The 18127-nt window shown below is 58.1% G+C and overlaps 4 protein-coding genes across 4 annotated transcripts; all 4 read right to left on the reverse strand.

Annotated features, from left to right (window-relative positions):
• Window positions 1-1816: 1816 nt before the first annotated feature.
• Window positions 1817-2737, reverse strand: LINJ_23_1150 (hypothetical protein, unknown function; the record flags this gene model as incomplete). Its single annotated transcript, XM_001465751.1, has 1 exon — window positions 1817-2737. The coding sequence occupies one exon, from the start codon at window positions 2735-2737 to the stop codon at window positions 1817-1819; it is 921 nt and encodes a 306-aa protein (XP_001465788.1).
• Window positions 2738-4452: 1715 nt separating this feature from the next.
• LINJ_23_1160 (conserved hypothetical protein) lies at window positions 4453-6702 on the reverse strand (the record flags this gene model as incomplete). Its single annotated transcript, XM_001465752.1, has 1 exon — window positions 4453-6702. One exon carries the CDS (start codon window positions 6700-6702, stop codon window positions 4453-4455), a length of 2250 nt encoding a protein of 749 aa, XP_001465789.1.
• A 2384-nt stretch (window positions 6703-9086) lies between these two features.
• LINJ_23_1170 (hypothetical protein, unknown function) lies at window positions 9087-9785 on the reverse strand (the record flags this gene model as incomplete). The annotated part of the gene is made up of 1 exon (XM_001465753.1): window positions 9087-9785. One exon carries the CDS (start codon window positions 9783-9785, stop codon window positions 9087-9089), a length of 699 nt encoding a protein of 232 aa, XP_001465790.1.
• Window positions 9786-13069: 3284 nt separating this feature from the next.
• On the reverse strand, window positions 13070-16390 carry LINJ_23_1180 (conserved hypothetical protein; the record flags this gene model as incomplete). The annotated part of the gene is made up of 1 exon (XM_001465754.1): window positions 13070-16390. One exon carries the CDS (start codon window positions 16388-16390, stop codon window positions 13070-13072), a length of 3321 nt encoding a protein of 1106 aa, XP_001465791.1.
• Between the last annotated feature and the right edge of the window lie 1737 nt (window positions 16391-18127).

The raw sequence follows: 18127 nt of genomic DNA on the forward strand, positions 1-18127 counted from the left end.
CAGGGAAAGAGAAGCAAGTGTTAACGAGAAGATGGGAAGAGAAACACGTCACAGGATCGTGCATGTGCATGGTATGGGTTAGATGGTCTGCGCAAGTGCCGCTTTTAAGCAGCAAGACTCGATACCGTGCACTCTTGCTGTGCGCCACGTCGCGGTGGATCGGCCGTTGCGTGCGGATAGCCACGGCGACGTGGGCGAATGGGAACGAGGCGCAGGGCGAGCGAGAGATCGAGACCTTCTATACCTCCATCGATATCTTTCTCATGCCTTCCTCCTTCACCCCATGAGGGGTGCCAACACACGCACACGCACAGCAGCGCCGCAAAGAAGAAGGCAACGGCACGACACAGGTGAATAGAAAAAGAGCACGCAGAGGATAACGATAATAAACATTGCGAAGAGAGCCACTCCGCACCATCATCATCCAGCACCAGCACCAGCAGCATAATCAGCAGGAAACCTTCGGTTTATTTTTTGCGTTTCTTTTACGAAATTCGCCTATCAAAAAGAAACATGACGAAAAAGGAAACGCAGAGAAACAGACAAGCGTGTTCGAGGGCACATGGGCAGGGGTGAGCAGTCGCTTCTCTCCGCAGTGCTGACTTGGCGGTACAGCCCCGCTCCGGTCAGGTCCTCCGTGAGCATCGCCGGTCGTCTGCACGCGCAACACAGCTGCATTGGCGTGCACTCTGGCAGAGGAAAAGGCAGCTCCGTGGCGTGTCGTCTTCCCGCGTGGCAAGCTTCCACCCCTGTGAGCAATCTCATTGTCTTGTCCCTCTACCGGCCACCCGACGGGCAGCCCTGTCTTCAGAGCTCTTTGAGGGTTCTCGCGGATGGTGCTGCCCCTTGGCGCGGAGAGGGCTGCCAAGATCTTCGGCCCGTTAGTGCCTCTGCTGCCTAGTCCGCCCTTCACCCCTGAAGCCGTGCAAGACGGCGTCTGAATTCGCCTGCTGCCGGACTCGGTGCACCCAACATGCTTGACAACGGTGGCGGTCTCTGTCGGGGTGGTGACTGATGAAGCGATGAACCGAAACACTCGTTCCGTTGAGCTGGCGCGTCGTCTGCAGAAAGAGAGGGGAGGAGAGAGTGCAGGGAGCGAGAGGGGCGTGTGTGTGCATTACAGCTTCCATGCAGTGCGAGTAAAGAATAGCATAGACGCCAGAGGCCATGCAGGCAAGGAGGGGGTGGATTGTTGGATTACGAGACCGCAACACATCGCGACCCTGTCTCTGGACCCAAAGGAAACGCCATGACGCGTTTTCTGGACGGCGGCTACTTGCCCAGTCTCTAAACAAGCCCAGCAGTGTGTGAGCGATCTGTGACGTCTCTCTTCTTCTTCAGCGGAGATTTGAAATACAGGAGGGCAGAAACACGGGTTGGCGGGGTACCGGCCGTCACCCGGCAAGCAGCACTGGCAAAGGGGAGATGTGCGCCATCTAGTGCCTCTTCGAGATATGTTCGTCGGCCCGCATCTGTTGGTGTCCCCTTTTGGTGCTGCCTCAGAGAAGAGCATCCGCACCCCAAACTCGACTTTACAACTCGCACGCAGCAGAAAGAGAGAGAAAGAGAGTCGACCAAGAGACGGAGAGTGCGCGAAGAGCGGAAGCGGTGGCAGCGGAACCCGTCACGCACTCGACGAGGCGAGCTGCGAATGGGAAGAGAAATGCACAATGGTAAAAGTAAAACAAGATAAGAGAGAGGAGACAATGTCGTTGCCCTGCGTGCACTTGCGCACACGTGAGACGGGTGATGCGCACGCAGTAAGCGACCCTCTTTGATAGCGGTATCAATGAGATATCTGGCAGTGCGCAACGTCCTAATCCCACTTCAGCGGCACGGTGGAGGGCGAGGACTTGCTGCCGTCCTTGTGCCCAGCCGGCATCTCACAAAACCTCGCATCCGAAGCCTGGTGCAGCACCACCTCTCGCTCACGGCTGCGAAAGCGGCTTCGCAAGCGGCTGCACTGCGGGGTGTCTGAGACGTCGATCGTCGTCACTATCTCGCGGTAATAGCCGACGATGCAGTCAAGGAAGATGTCCGTCGTCGAGGAGCAGAACTCCTGCGACCCGACCATGACGTTCTCGTACAGCTGATCAAAGGCCTCGAGCTCTGTCTTGTACAAACTCTCCTTTGCGTCGCGCCTCTTGACGGCCTTCGCGTAGCTCTTGCTCGACGAGAGGTCCTTGCCCTGGCTCACCGCCGACCGTTCGCGCCGCGACACTTGCCTTGCGACTTTTGTCAAACGGGCCATGCTACGCATCGTCTTCCTACCCTGCTTCAGAACGCGCTCTGCGGTCAACACCATCCTGTCCAGCTCGACCGTGATCCTTTCGTGAATGGCGGTGCGGCATGTGACGCACACACCGGTCTTGATGTCATCCATGGCCTCACAGAAGGTCTGAAAACCCTGGTAGGACTCATCAGCGAGCTCGCGGTCAACCCTGGAGCGGCTGGTAGGGGCCTGATCGCGGCCCTCAGCCCGGCCCTGGATGCGCGAGTTTGCTCCCCCGGAGCCGCCGTGTTTCAGGCAGGCGCACACGTTCGAGTAGCCCGTGCCGACGTCGCGGAGGTGCTGCGGGGTGATCTCCATGGTCATGACGGCAGTCGCGACGTTCTTCTTGAGCATCATGTACGACAGCTTCAGCTTCTTTGTGGTTTCGTAGCGGTACACGAACTCGGAGTGGACGCCTCTGTCATCCGCATTCGATTGGTCGGCGCTGCTGATCTTATTACCCATGACGTCCGCTTTATGTGTGTGTGCGTTCTGGTTTACGGAGAGAGCAGCAGGGAGGAAGAGGGCCTGCAGCAACGCTGTCCAGTCAATGAAGGGGGGGAAGAGAAGGGGTAAAGAACGGCGTCGTCAGTGGGACATACACAGTGAGAGGAAGATGGAGATGGAAAGGGAGTAGCTGTGGTGTGTGTGTGTGCATCCCAGATTCTGAGTATGCGAGCCCTCATCTTGATGTGGGGAGGCTACGTGGGGGGTGAGGGCATACCAAGGAAGCTACCGCGCGTTGAAGTGTTGACGGGCCACACATGTGCGCAAGCTATTCTCTTCCGTCATCCCCCTCATTGAACGACGCTCGGTCGTCGTCACTCTGTCACGCTCTCCGAGATCTGAAGAGCAGAGAGAGAACAGAAGGGACAAGGAGCTGGATAAGCTGTGCGTGTATGCATCGCCGCCGCCGTGTCGCAGCAGTCAAAAAAGGGCAGTGGTTGAGCAGACGCGAAGAATCGAGCGGAGCGGTTCAGACGCCCTGGCAGCGAGGTATCCTTGCTCACTTGTGCTGTTCGCTTGGCGTGTGTGCTCGTCTTCTGACTGCATGACTGCCTCCCTCTCTCTCCAACTCGTTGGCGCGCCTCAGCAATCTCTGTCCCCTACAACAACATTACAGGCACATCTCGGCGTCACATCCCCCCTGCGGCCACGATGTCGCAGAGTGGGCGACGACAAGAAACGAGCAAGCAGTGCAAGCGGCGAGGTGGCCAAGCGAGGAGGGCAACAACAAAAGAAGGCGACTCCGATAGATAGAGATGGAGGAGAGGCTGGCCAACCGCGAGAACGAGAATGAACATGCGCGTGCAGCATGCGACACTATTGTAGAAAGAAAGTAGGCGATGAGGGTGGTGGGGGGAGAGTACAAAACGACGTAAGAGGCCACACACGCGTAGGTGTGGCGGAAGGTACAAGAGGACGAGAAGGAAATGGGGCAAGAGCGGGGTTGGGGGCGTTGAAAGCCAAAGAACACAAAGAGCTCGAGTGCGTGCATGAGGTCTGGCGGAGAGAAGACGCCGATAACGGAGCATACGCATACACAGACCACTCCAGCATCCAGAAAAAGGAGAGGGAAGGTGATAGAAAACAGAGAATGGAGCGAAACCATAGAATGTAAAAGAATCTCCGCAAGAGACATTACAGGAAAGGGGCGACCAGAGGCGGAAGGCGGCATATTTCACACGCACACATACACACAAACGACGCCTCGCAACGCTTTAGACAAGGAGGTGGTGACGAGCAACGCGAAAAAAAAAAGGTTGCCTCCGCTGAGTAGCGATGGATACAAGGAGGCACGAGAGAGAGGAGGAGCCATTCGTGTGTGTGTGTGTGTGTGTGTTTCAAAAAGAGAGACGGAGCCACGAGAAGCACAAAAACAGACGACCAAAGAAACGTGCGGGCCGGCAGACATGCGCGACGGCGGAGGCTGGCCCTGTGCGCCGGTAGGGAAGTTGGATGCACGGCATACAGTCGAACAAGAAAGTGTAAAGCAGAGAAAGGCAGACAGACACTTACTTGAACCTTGACGAGGAACGCAATGACGTACGCGGAGAGATCAAGAGAACACAAACACACACACGCGTAATCGCTCGCGCACTTACCAGCCCTGCGTCTACGCAGAAGACTCTGCGCATGTCGTCACATTCCTCGCCTCGATGTCTCTGCGGCCATAGACATTACGCGGGACTGCATGACCGCACCTGTGAGTCCTCCCATGCATGCGTGCCCAGCGCAAACGGCTGCGGTGTCGGTGTGGGGCTGTCCAGTCCATGGCTGGTAGACAAGTGTTGCGAGCGCCCCGACACCCCACCGGTCTCGGAACAGAGTCCGTCGTTGCGCCATTGGCACGGAGCATCCCCACTGCAACCTGTCAGTCCCATTTGGAAGTGTGCCAAGCTGACGGGTGCAGTGTCGCACTGAGGATGTTGCTTCAAGTTGTGTAGCTGCTGTGGCGGCGGGCAATGGTCGTGTGCGGCATGATAGCCGTGAATGCTGCTCTCCAATGCCTCCTGAGACTGCGTGCTCGTGCTCCTGGACATGGTGTCCTCGTCCGGCGGAGCAGAGGCGGTGCCCGGCAGCGGTGCCCCTCCTCTTGCAGCAGCAGCAACTTTGGTCTTGTGCTTCTTCCGGTCGCGGCGTGAGCGCTGCTGCGTCGAGGGATTGGTAACGGAGGTCGTCGCCGCCGACGTGCGCGGTGCCACTTTCCGTGAGATGCTGCTCTCGCTCACGTCGAGAGGGAACAGCGCAATGGGCTTCAGGGACAAGAGCGATGTGCGCCTGCACGAGTCGGCGACGAGTTGATCGTCAAAAGGCTCCGCGGATCGTGCCCCGTCGAGTCCGAACATGGCCGCCTGAGCAGCCGGCACCTCTGAGCGGCCCAATGGCCGTTCCATCGGCCTCTCCTCGCTGTATTGGGCGAGCGGCGGCGCTGGGGCAAGGCAAGCTGCAGGCGGTGCACCGACTGCCGTGTTGCCATCGCCAAATTGTGCGTGGCCGAGGCTGAGTTCGCCCGTTGTGCGTGCGTTGGTCGCATCACGAGCACTACCTCGGCGGCCACTGGTCTCTACCACCCATGCAGCTGGTGCTGCATTCCCGGCTGGACAGGCCTGTTTTGCGGCGTCTGTGGTCGTGCCTGGCGACCCACATGAAGCGTGGAGGCCGATGGCTAGCTGTTTGACGTACGGCACCGGCGCAGCATCGACGCGTGGCACGGCGGCAGGGAAGGACGGAGACTGCAGAGGCGACGGCGCGGCCGGCTCCGCTGCCGAGTACGAGCGACTTACTGCTCTGCAGATTTCTGCGCTACCAAATGTGGCTCTCGACGGCGTCTGGTTGGAGATGAGCTGCCGCTGCGGCGTTCCACTGAGTGTGTGGTAGGGCTCACTGCTCCCGCCGCTGTCCCCGCCAAGTGCGCGCGCCGTCGGCGGTGCGCCCTCGACATACAAGGCCGCTTGGCGGCGGTTCTGGTAGTAGCTAGTGAAGTTGTGCGAGGAGCCGCAGCAGCTGGACTTGGCTGGGGATCCCTTGCCAGGCGTGGCGCCGGCCCCTCTCTTCACCGGTGTTACATTGCTGCTGTTGAGCACGTCGACGTTTTGCGCTCTCAGTCGACAGCCGAGCTGATCCTCCGGCGCGATGCCCAGGAGATCGCTGAGTTTCTCGCCGCTGTCCAGCATTTTCTGGATGGCCTCCGCGCCGTTCGGGGCTAGGCAACCGAGCACCTTCAGAATGTGCGACAGGTACACTGTGTTCATGTCCAGGAAGTCGTCCATCGTGTGACCCGCCACGTACAGCTGGCGTTGCATGAGCGACTCGTACTCGGTGTCGAAGGTTCGCAGTTTTGCCTCGTAGGCTTGATCGTGCTTCCGCATCTTCTCCGACTGCTTCACGTAGAGCTTGCTCTCCGTCAAGGGCCGACCCTTGCGGATGTACTTTGCCTCTTTTCTACTAACGACCTTCCGCCAGGAGGTGGCCTTCTTGAGCTCCGCCTTTACATCATCGCCAAGGTCGCGGGTCCTTTGTGCCATTTTCAGCACATCGTGCAGCCGCGCCATCACCGTGCGATGCACCGATTTATTATAAGACAAGAACTGCTCGCCATTTTTGATATTCATCATCTCAGCGGAGAAGAGCGTGGCGGCGTTCTGCAAGTTGGCCCCGTAGCTCTCGACAAGCTGTCTATTAAAGGAGATGTAGCAGTCCCGATCCACCCCACTGTGCGGGTTCGTGTTGTTGACGCACTGCGCGACTTCATGATAGCTCTGGCCAACGAGCGAGAGGCAGCTGGCCACCTCGCGCATCGCCTGCGTCGTGCGGGTGATGTACACACCGAACTGCTTCAGCGCCCTTGCGATCAGCTTCACCCGCTCATGGCGCAGTGCAAAGTCGTAGTTGCTGTTGGTTGGTGATGGGCTCTTCGCGTTGAGCATGTCCTCGCCAGGGCCTAGACTAAAGCGAAAAGACGTTTGGATAGTATCCGGTGTAGAGGCCGACGCCTACGGCCAGGTACAGGCACACCACGAATGGCACCCCCGAAGGGACCCGACGGAGAGGGGCAGACGAGAGAAGATACAGGCAGCCCCTGTCCTTATCCTTTTTCCGCTGCGCAGGCTCACGTCTTCTCTCCGGCAAGCTGCCACGCACAGCTAACGCCCTACCTCCCTCTCCTGTGCCTCTTGCTACGCGTGCACGCGACGAAAAATAAAATGAGCGATCCGCCACCGAAATGCCGCCGCTTGCACGCCGCTCTTCTGCCGTTGTCCGTGTCGCGCGGCGTAGCAGGAGAGCTGCTGCAGAGCGTATATGTAATCTGGTGACGATGTGTTCAGACACAGACGCACACACGCGCGGTGCTCACGTCGTCGAGAGGGCGACAGCAGGGGGGGGGGGGGCAAAATAAATGTATGCGGTTAATGAGTGAGTATGGGCGGCACCTGTCGCAGCACGTCGGAGATGTTCGCGGCGCGGGAGCCCCTGCAAATGGCCAGGAGACAGAGACGAGAATGGGCAAGTCAAGGCTGCGGTGTGGAGTCGGCAGTTGTGGGGAGCAGGTGAGCGGCAACAGAGCGAGAACGAGAGAGAGATGCATACATATGAAGAGACGGAGATGGAGCAAGAGAAAAGAAGCGCGCGAGCGCGAATGGGGTGCGTACGCACGCTCACGCGAGCATGCACACATGCAGCTCGCATGTCGTATCAACACCAACCTGGAGAAATCACATCTACAGGCGTAGTAATAAAGCGGGAAGCTCTTCACGCGGCACGCAGTTACGGAAAGAAAGCTAAAACGCGCACTGCCCTGTGTGTGCGCACTCATACTAGCACCCCCTCCTCCCTCCAGAGCTCAGCGCACAGTGGCGGGAATCGGCGAGGAGGACAGGCAAAACGAGCGGGGTCTACCGATAGAATGTACAACGCAAAGAAGAACGCAGCAACAGGCTGCTGCACTGTTGCCGCCCGCCTCATTCCATGAACAGTGGGACCTTCTCCACACCCCTCATCCTCTGTTTTATTTTTTCGCACATTGCCGAAAATACGACTGCGTGGCAAGTGCAGCGCCATGCGTGATCGATGGCAGCCGTATCGCCTGTTTGCTTTTTCAAACTTGTTCATCGGTCCTGATGATGCCGAAGTCCACCTCCGCGCGTGATATCAGGGTCTGGTATGTACTCTGTGAGGAAGCCAAAAGCCTGCACAGCCTTTCCTCAGGCACGGCTGGTGGGCCCTTGATGTTGACTGAGAGGCACTCGTGCTGGTGCTGTGCAGAAGAGACCTGCGGTCATGATTACGTTCAGACCGGCTAACTACATAATGTCCCCATACCTCGGCAAACTTGGGCATCCACTTACCGTTTTTGATGTTTTCGTCGCGTTGAGGTGATGTGGAGCGTAATGCTGGACTGAACCTGCGCTTTATCAAGTGGACTGCACAACGCAACACGTTATTGGTGGTCCCGGTGCCCTTGAGATAGCCGTGGTGCAACAGAGGCAAGTGTACTTCGGTCACATGCGTACATACTTGTCGACTGGTCAGAACGACGTGTTGCACAGAAAAACAGCTTGTATATATATGCATATTTATGCATGCGCGCGCTTCACACTCGGCGTTTGCGCACCCGCTCAGTACAGCCAAAAGAAAAGGAAAAAAGCAAGAAGGGAAAACTAGAGGAAGCAACGAAGCGCGCAAAACCTTAAAACGGCATGGCTCGGGAGAGAGCATGAGCTGGAGCCCACAGACGCACAGACAGAGGCACACTAAAGAGAGGGAGGGAGAGTGCGATAGAGATCAGGGAGAAAGTCGGCAGGCGATGAGAAAGCAACCATGCGAAGAAACGGCCATAAGCAAGCGAAAGGCAGAGAGCCAGTCCAAAAAAAGGAGGATGGCGTGCGTGTGTGTATGTCTATGGAAAAAAGAACAATGTAATCAAGCGAGCCGAATACAGGCAAACGCGAAGACGCAGCGGGAAGACTCCAGCGATGTGAGTCGAAGTCACACTTTCATGTCGGTGCTGTTAGTTTTAGTGTGTGTGTGTGTGTGTGTGTGTCCTACTACAACTATTGTGCCACCCGACATCCCGTGTTGATAAGACTCGTGGCCGACCGTGCATATATATGTGTGTGTTCGCTCTCCTCTTCGGGGGGCGTGTTGATCCGCTTCGTGGATAGAGCTGACGCGCTATTACGGCAAATCCACATATGCGTCTACACACATGGAAGGGGGAGGGGGCATCGGTGCGCGCGTATCACAGTGCGTCTATCACGAACCACAATATATCATGTGCTGCGGGAGCTGCTGCTGCAGCTCGCGTCCCTCCTCAAGCCTGCATTGCCTTGGATAGATGCGAGTAGTAATTTGAAGAGTGCGTTTGCATTCCACGGACGACTTGCAAGAGGGTTTGAGTGCGCCTCTGCAGCAGTGCCATGAACTCGGCTCTGAGTTCTCTTTCACCGGTTTCCACCTGCACCTTCAAGGAGTCGCGATCGGCCAGCTTGTGGGAGTACTTCTCGTTGGTCGAAATGCCCTGATTCTTCTTGGCCAACTTCATCTCCATCGTGTCCAATTCGCTGCGTTTTTTGTTGTACTTGTCGACGAGGTCATCCTGCTTTGACCTAGACTTCTCGATTTTTTTGAGGATCTCCTTAAGCTCTCCGACGGCCGAGGAAATCTCGCGCGTGAAATCGCTCATGTAAGCAGCGAAGGGGTATTCGGCGCCGTTGAATGCGGCCGAATCGGAAAGCCGCCCTGTCTTGCTGTGGCCAGATGATGCACCAGCAGAGGAGCCGGCCATGTGCCGATCCACTGACGTGCAGAACCTTTCGACGCTGATGACAGCGTCCTCATTCTCCTCCCCCTGCGAGAGTTCACGGATGGCGATGGCCACCGCCTCCAAGGAGGAGTCCAACGCCTTTACGGCGGCGAGGTACTTCCTCGCCGCGGAGTCGTAGCTGGCGCAAGCATGCGTGAGCTTCTTGATGAGAACCTTATGCTCATCTGGCGGCGATGACTTCGGCATTTTCTCGCGCGGGGTAAAATCCTTGACTTCGAGTTCGCTTTCCGTCTGCTAGCGTTTTCGACTCTATGGAAAGCGGCTCCAGCGATGTCTGCGCGTGCGTGCACGTCCCTGCCCCCAAAGGGGGTGCCGGCGAGATAGACGGAAAGACGGGGAGGTGCACAGAGGCACAAGACACAAATAAAAAAACAGGAAAGATGGAAAAGACGGAAAAGGACAGAGCAACGGTGGCGAACAGCGCGATAGAAAAACACAAAATGAAAAGGGGTGTACAGGCTCAGCAGAAGGAGCGGGGGAGGAAGAGAGGTGGGCGTGGGTGTGTGTGGAGGGGGGAGGAGGAGGTCCTGGCGGGGGTCGGAGAATCCCAAAGCGAAGGGGGACGGTAAGGAAGAGCGAAGAAGGAGAGAAGGGTAGAAGCGTATCCGGGTACGAAGCAGCGAACGGAGAGGGCGGAGAAGAGAACGCTGTCGTCTCCTGTGGTGTGCGCGCATGTGATGCTGTATACAGCTGCGCGTTCAAGGGTGCGTTCACGTTGTGTGGGTGCAAGAAAGAGAGCACACAAAGACGTAGGAGAGAGAAGAGTGGGAGAGAGTTCAAGCTTACGTTGGCGAGGGAAGGAGGGCGACGAGTGAGATCCGAGGCCGCCTTGAAGACCGTGTGCGGAGACGCCCCGTTGCACAATGTGCACAGCGTCCCACCCACCCCTAGTGAGTAAGCTGCTTGCGGCAGCTCTCCCCCATCGCGGATTTATACTGCCCCTCCTCATCCTCTTAAAGGTGGAAGAAACAGTTGGGCGAATGGAGTCGGCAGAGAGAGACACACACAAAGGAAGCGATGAGCACCACTTTTCTGCCCACCTCTCTCTCGCTTGCTTCGCTGCGCTCCATCACATATCCACTCGCGTGATGGATTTGATGTAAATGCCGCGGCCTTTCGCTGGTGGCTGCGCACCGATGTTGTATCTCGGGGAGGGGTCGGGGTGAGGGAGGTCTTCGTTGCTTTTTAGGGGGTGAAATGTGAGTGGGAAAGAGCGCGTGAGTGTGTGGGCGTGTGTGAACGCAAATGCGCACAGCTGTGAACCCTGGGACCATCGTGAAAGAACAAAGAGGCGAGCAAGAGGAGTGGGGGATAGGATGTGAGCCAAGCCGACAGCACGAGTCTTGCTTGTTTGTTATGACGCTTTTCGGTGCGTAACACGCACACGCACAGCCTCGCCAAGGCACCAAAACAGAAAAAGCATATATGCCACACCGTAGCGTAGTTGCAGTGGGCACGCATGCGCAGTCCGAAACACACCCCTACGCGTGGGCAAAACTCGTCCATCGCAAGACCTCAAAGCCCTTCGCTTCGTTTTTTTTATGACTTCGTCCAACAGCAAAACCACGACAAAATATAAAATGAGTACCCCCGTCCACCACGGCATACAAACCTACAATAAGACAAAGAAAGTACCACAGGCGCACACCCAGAGAGACAGGGCACAGTCGAAGTCGACAGAGCCACACACGTTTTCGTTGTTGAGGAGGAGGAGCAGGAGGACCGCCTTGATCGACGCCCTCTTCGCAGAAAACGGAAAACGGCAAGACGAAATCAGTAATAATAAAAAGAGAGCAGCAGCAGCAGCTGTGCGAGCACAGACACTGACGACTATGCACTCCTGCAAACCTGTATCCAAAACGCGCACGCGCACACACACAGCCGCGCGCTGACTATTATTCATCTCTCGCCACCGCCACCGATAAGGGAAGAGAAGAGGCACACGAGCCCGCACAAACGCACACACAAAGAAGAGCGAGAAGGAAAACGTCATCGACCACAAGACAAAGAACACCGAGCATCACCGAGTTCCTCACCGATGAAACAAAGTCGAAAAGAGCGCATACACGAGCCATATAGCCGTGCACAACATAGGGACCGAGCACACGCACATACGTGCGAAGAGAGAGGGTGGCAGAGGCCTAGGCGCAAGGCGGAGCGACAGGAAAGGTCCAGAACGAAAAGATTCCCAGTTCTGCGTCGGCAACCCTATTACACTCAAACAAAAAAAGCGAAAACGAAGAGGCAACAAGTGACGGACAACGCGTGCACAGATGAACCGGCAAGCACGCACGCGCACCAGGCTGCCCTTTTCTTTCCATTCAACTACTTAACGAGGAAAAGAGGAAGGGACAAAGAGAGAGAGAACAGGAAGGGAGGAGATGAGGATGGGGGGTTCGGCACACACACGCACACGCATCCAAGTGCACACGCGGGGGCATTCTCCGAGCTGAAAGAGCTCATCGAAGAAGAGAACAGTTCAGTAAATTAAAAGGAAGAGAGACCAAGGCAACCCTAAAAGGGGTGGTGGTCAGAGGGCGAGAGGGAAACGCCTCAGGCACCACACACACACACACACAACGCTAAAATAAGGCAACAAAGGAGGCAGAGCACACGCGCATGCATACCAAAAAAGGGAAAGAGGAGGAGACCTCAAGCCATAAAAGGAAAAGCGACGACGAAGAAAAGAAGAGTGGCCAAGAGACGAACAAAACGCAAGACACAGACACGAGCACGCACAGGACGCACAGAAGCGTACACAGAAACGTTTCTTTTTTTTTTCGAACCATGCAGAACAGAGTCACCAAAGAAGGAGGAAGCCCGCCAGAGTGCAAACAGCCAAAAAGGAGCGGGACGAACAGGAGTGAGGAAAACAAGAAAGACAAGTAAAAGCGGAGTTGTCCTGCAAAGACGCAAAAAAGGTGCGGCGTCCAAAGACACACACACGGACGCACGCGCGCACACTTCCGCGGTCGCCCCTCCCACGAAGTGCTTACGTGCTTCGCGTGGATGCATGGGGAAGGGGTGGTGGAGTATGACGACGCCATCGCTAAGGTGAAAGGACGAGAAGACGATGGAGCGGGCAAAAAAAAAGAGAGAACAAGAGAGAGAAGGGCAAGGGTGCATCAGGAGACGCTTTTCGCAGTTAACACGAAGAAGCGGAGTAAAGAAGCGCACACGCACATACATACACAGAGACGCATACGTGAGACGGAAGAGCGCCATACTGTTGAAGCCCGTGCACGCTTACACACAGGCGCAGGCAAGGCAGGCAGACAGGGACTCACGACTTTCCTACAACTCTTCTCGCGCTGCCACCCTTCATGGCCAAGAGGAAAAACTTGGGGAAGGAAAGAGGGGGATGGTAGGGGGGGAGCAAAAACGTGGAGAGAGGGAGAAGACATCGTAGAGCGAGAAATAAAACAAAAAAGCTGCTGTCGCCCCCCCCCCCAAACACACACACACGCCGCTCAACTCGATGGTGGAGATGGCTGTTGCTGCTGCTGCTTCTTTCCTCGCGTGTTGCGGGAACGGCGCTTGTTGGAGGTGCCCTTCCCATCACCGCCACTGCCGCTGCCCGCATCTTTCGCCCCGGCGTAAGCCACATTAGGGTACGAGGCACCGGACTTGCTTGCCAACGGACTTCGCGTTGTTGTGTTGCCCGTCTCGTTCTCTTTTTTGCTGCCAGGCGCGATCGCACCGCCAGATGCTGCTGCGGCAGCCTGAGCAGCAGCAGCGGCGGCGTTGGTGGTGTTGAAGGCAGCGCCACCAGCAACGCTGGTGCTGCTCAGGCTGCCGTTGCTGTTTGCTTTGGCGCTGTCCTTCCCATTGCTACCGCCGCGGCCGCCGGTGTTGCTGTTCTGCGCTGCCGAGGAGCGTGCGCACCTGTTGCTGCTGTTGCTGCCACCACCACCGCTATTTTGGGCGGATGAAGTGGGCTCCTTACCACTTCCTCCTCCACGCTGCTGATGCTGGCGCTGGCTGCTGTTGTTGCCGCTACCACCGTCCGCCGCGCCAGTGCCTGCGCCGGCGTTTCCGCGGCTATTAGCTCGCACGCCGCTGGCGCCGATGGTCGTAGCAGTCGCAGCGGCAGGGCTCGCAACTCCAGCTGCGGCGTTGGCTGCGTAGTTTGCCGTTGCGACGCCAGAATTTTTCACTATCTTTGCGAAGGAATTACGCTCGGCGCCACCGCTGCCGCTGGAGCTGAGGTTGGCGCTCCCTCCACTCGCAGCGTTGGCAGTCATGGCAATGTTGCCCTGCGCCAAGAGCTGTACCGGTGACGGGGCGACACCGACAGAAGAGTTTCCAGAGAAGCCCACGTTATTGGCCGCCGCGGCCGTGCCCGATAAGCTTGTGAAGCCTTCAAGCCGCCGTTGCTCCTTCTGCAGCTTCGCCACCAGAACTTTCTTCACTGTAATCGCCTCGCCCGACGTGAGTGTTAGCAACAGGCTTTCCTCGGCGCCGTCGACGCCAGCTGTCGCGGTGCGCGGCTTCGGTGGTGAGCCGGGTGCCGTCGCTGGCCACTCGACGTCACCCGTGTGCCCGCACACTAGCGGAATGAAGTATGGATGCTTAGGAGAAATGTCGAGCACCGGCATCGGGTACTCCACCGGCTCCTGCACCCCCGGGCGGCCAGGAGCCGGTCCGGTCGACGTGAGCGACGTAGCTGTGGCAGCGCGGGTCAGGGTGCCGGTGGCGCCGCTGTACATGTACTGGTGAAGAAAGTAAGCAGAGAGAGTAAAGTCCGCTGCCAACATCAGTGTCACGAGCACCGGCAGCGGACGCTGCGGCTGCTCAGATCCCTCCGCTGACTTCGCTGCTCCCGTGGTCGTGCCCTCCCGCAGCTGTTGCAGCTTCTCCTGAATGCTGTCCTCCTTAATGTGGCGGTTTTGCCGCAGGGACAGTTCGATCTCGCGTTCCCCGTCGACGGTGGTGTGCAGAACCTGGATGAACTCCGCCCACTCCTGGTCCGTCAACGACTTCTGAGGTGGGTAGTACTGGATAATAACGTCCACATCCATTATGTCGAGCGAAGTCAGCGCGTCCCACGCAACGAGGGTGACGACGACAGGGGAGGAGTACGGCAACGACGACGCCGCCGCCGCGGCTGGCAAGACCCGCTCTGCCGCCTCACAGCTCTGCAGGTACGCCGCGTGGCACTGCTGCTGAGCGCCTAGGCTGTCCATGCGCCGGCTAAATACAACGCTGTTCGAGGACGACGCCGACACCGTTGACGCGGTTGGCGCTTCCTTCGACACACCCCAGCTCGCGATCAACGCGCTGAGCTGGGCAACCTCCTTGTTGTGCGTGAGCAGCAGCACACGGTGAAAGAGACCGCTGCGGTCCGTCACGATGCGGCGCAGCTGCGCCTCCTTGTCAGCCTGGCTCTGCGACAGCACGAGGCGTATCCCCAGAGACTCAGCTGGTGAGCTAAGCCCCTCATGCGGGTGCGGCATAAGGGCAACGGCCAAGGGGCTGATGTACGTGGAGGGCTGGATTTGGTAGTACCGACGGCTGCGCCGGCTGAAGCACTGCCGCAGCGTTGCAGGCAGGTGAGAAACGGGTCCACGGCAGACCCACATGTAGTGGGGGTGCAGGTGCGCCGCTGGCACGTAGCGCGGGTTCTGCCGCAGTGCCGCCGCGTACAGAGTGTGGTGCACCTCGCGCCACTGCTGCACCGCCTTGTCGACCCCTATCGGAGAGGTGACACTGGCCCCTCCCATCTCCTCCACCACGATCGATGCAATGTGGGGGTGCACCCGCCGCATTTCAGGGCTCGGCGAGGGCTCAGCGGCCGCTGCAGCACCAGTGCTGGCTGCATCGCTTGCCGATTCGGCAGCCGCCGAGGCTGTGCCGCTGCCGGCAACAGCGACATCCACGCCAGCACTCAGTAGCGCACTCAAGTTCCACCTCAGAAACCCTTGTGCAGTTGTGACGATGATGGAGACCAGGTGCGGCCGCTCACCCGCTGAGGTCGTTTTCTTGGCGGTGCCGCTGGTGACGCCGCTCTCTTCATCCTTGCTGGCGTCGCTGGCAGCAGCCGGCGCACCGCTGACCTCTGGATTTGCCGTGCCCTTCTCCGTTGTCGGCGTAGCGGGCGACAACACGAGGGATGCGGGGGGCTTGTCGCCGACCTGTAGCACAGCATTCAAACGCAGCCCGCAGGCCTCACCGAGAGACTTGCACATTCGGTGCAGCTCCACCGCACTCGCCTCCGTCTCGGCGACAATGATCGACACCTCCGGTGCCCAGTTACGCGCGGCGAGTGGCAACTGCTGAACGCGCCCATCCGCATCCGCGCGAACATGGGCACTGCTGTCGCTGCTGCTGCTGCCACCGTCCGTGCTCGCCTCCTGAGTGGCACTCAGGAGGCAGTGCAGCGTGTACAGGACAAGAAGTGAGCGGCACTCACTGAGCGCCGCCTCGGTACGGTAGAGGGGCACCGCCTTGTCGCTGTTCGTGCCTCGCGTGCCCGGAGATGAAGCCCTGTTGTCACCTGCTGGCTGCTGCGGCGATTTCGAAGAGGATCCTGCGGCTGCTTGCGAGGCTTTGGTTCTAATATTTGTGTTGTGGACCCAAACGGCAGCGGCACTGCCCACCTGGCGAGTGCCCGTGGCGCAGCGCCCATCTACGATAACGTCGGCAAAGTCGAGCGCTGTCCGCCGCAGAACCCGAATGAGCAGCGGTGTCGGTGTGATGACCTGCCCATCAGCCTCTACAGCGCTGAGCAGCTTCGCGTGCAGCGGTATCCCCGCCTCGGCGAAGGTAGACGGAGGGGCAACCATGCTCATGACGACAACGATGTGTACAGTAGACGGAGAAGACGGTACAGGTCAACCACTCACGTGTGGTCGACGTCGATGGCGGCCTCCTCTTTTCGTCTCCTCCCCTTCACCAAGGTAAACAAACAAAAAAAGATACGCACTGGCGAGACTTCGCCACTTACCCCGTTTCTCAGATCGGAAAAGACCACACAGGCACACAGATACAAGGCGCGACAGGCACCGACGCCGACGCACGCGTCAGGCAAGCGAGACGGGGGAGGGAGTGGGGGGGGGGGGGGCTGTGCGGTGCGGCGGATGGAGGTGGCAACAGGGAGAGCGAAAAACGGAGGAAAGGAGCCGAGCAGTGAAAGAGGGGGAAGGTGAGGGCGTACGCGCGCGAAAGCCAAACCGAGAAGACGAGCGTACACGGGCACACCCACACACGCTCAGACACCGAAACACACAAGAAAAAAGGAAACAAGAAACGCAAAACGCCTGAAACCAGCAAGAGTAAAACAAAGAAGGGACAAGGCAGGAGAAAGAAACGCTTCAACACACAACAGAGAGAGAGATTCTGCGTGGGTGCGTGGGTGTGCAAGATAAACAAGCAGATCTGCACGGATACCAGTCACCGCTTCGCCCAGAGGCAGACACACGCCCACAGCGAAAGAGAGAGCCACGCGAGCACAGATGCACTAGAAGTCAAGCGCAGCACATGAAACGAACGCACAGAGAGAGTGAGAGAAAGATCTAGATGCAGGCAGGGGGTGGAAGTCTTCACACGGCAGTGCAGCAAGAGATTAGTGTCTTCTTCGGCTGTGGTTTCGACTTTTCTTCGTCTCTTGCGTGGTGAACGCGTACCTGATGCGTGTATCGCCCCTTTCTTCTTAATTATTAGTGGTTACACGCTCACAAGGAAGGAAGGAAAACGTCTTGTGAGAGCAAAGGAAAAAGGAAGGGGAGAAGAAGAGACAGCAACTCCGCCTCTTTTTGACGAATCCGTTTCGCAGGGGCACAAGCACAAGCACACGCACGAAGGCGGAGAGAGGGGAGCAGAAGGGAGGGGGGAGGGGCTCACGCTGATGGAGCTGTGCACGTGTTACTTTCCGCTCGCGTAGCTTCGCTGCTCGTCAGCGTCACGTAGAGGTTGGTGGATGTATTGCGTTGCGTCACTAATGCGGAAGCGCGCACGCGGCTTGGTAAAGAAGGATCTGCCGCTTTGCCCTCTCGGCCTCCTCCTCTTGTTCTTGCCGCCGCTGCTGGTGCGTGGCACGGTCCGCCGACAGCAGGCGCAACCCGAGACGAGAAGAGGGCGATGAGGTGGTGGTAAAGGGAGGGGCCAGTCGGCCGCTTTCGTGTGGAGCGATCGGACAGCGACAGTTAACGTTGGGGAAGGAGGCAGAACGCGCTACCGCGGGCCTCGGATAGGGCGCAGAAAGCGCGCAGCCACTGTGGAACCGCCTTACCCTTTTCGTGTGTGTGTGTGTGTGCTTTTCTCGCTGCCTCCCTCTTTCGCAGGCTTCGATTGCGCGCGTGCCTTGGTGGTGCTTTCGGCGCCTTATCGTCTTTGTTGCGCTGCTCTCACCGGTGCGGGACGCGGGGCTTCGCTACTGATAGCGGTCACAGCGTCTCCTTCGGTCACCGTTCTATGCTGGTGTATGTGTGTAAGCGCGCGGAATGTGGTGTTGCTGGAGGCAGGTCGCACGTGTGCGAAACGATGGCGACGACGCCGATGAAACGGAAGGGTGAGGCGAGCAAGGCGAA

The sequence above is a fragment of the Leishmania infantum genome, chromosome 23, assembly GCF_000002875.2.
Source record: "Leishmania infantum JPCM5 genome chromosome 23".
In the NCBI taxonomy this organism is placed as follows: Eukaryota; Euglenozoa; class Kinetoplastea; order Trypanosomatida; family Trypanosomatidae; genus Leishmania; species Leishmania infantum.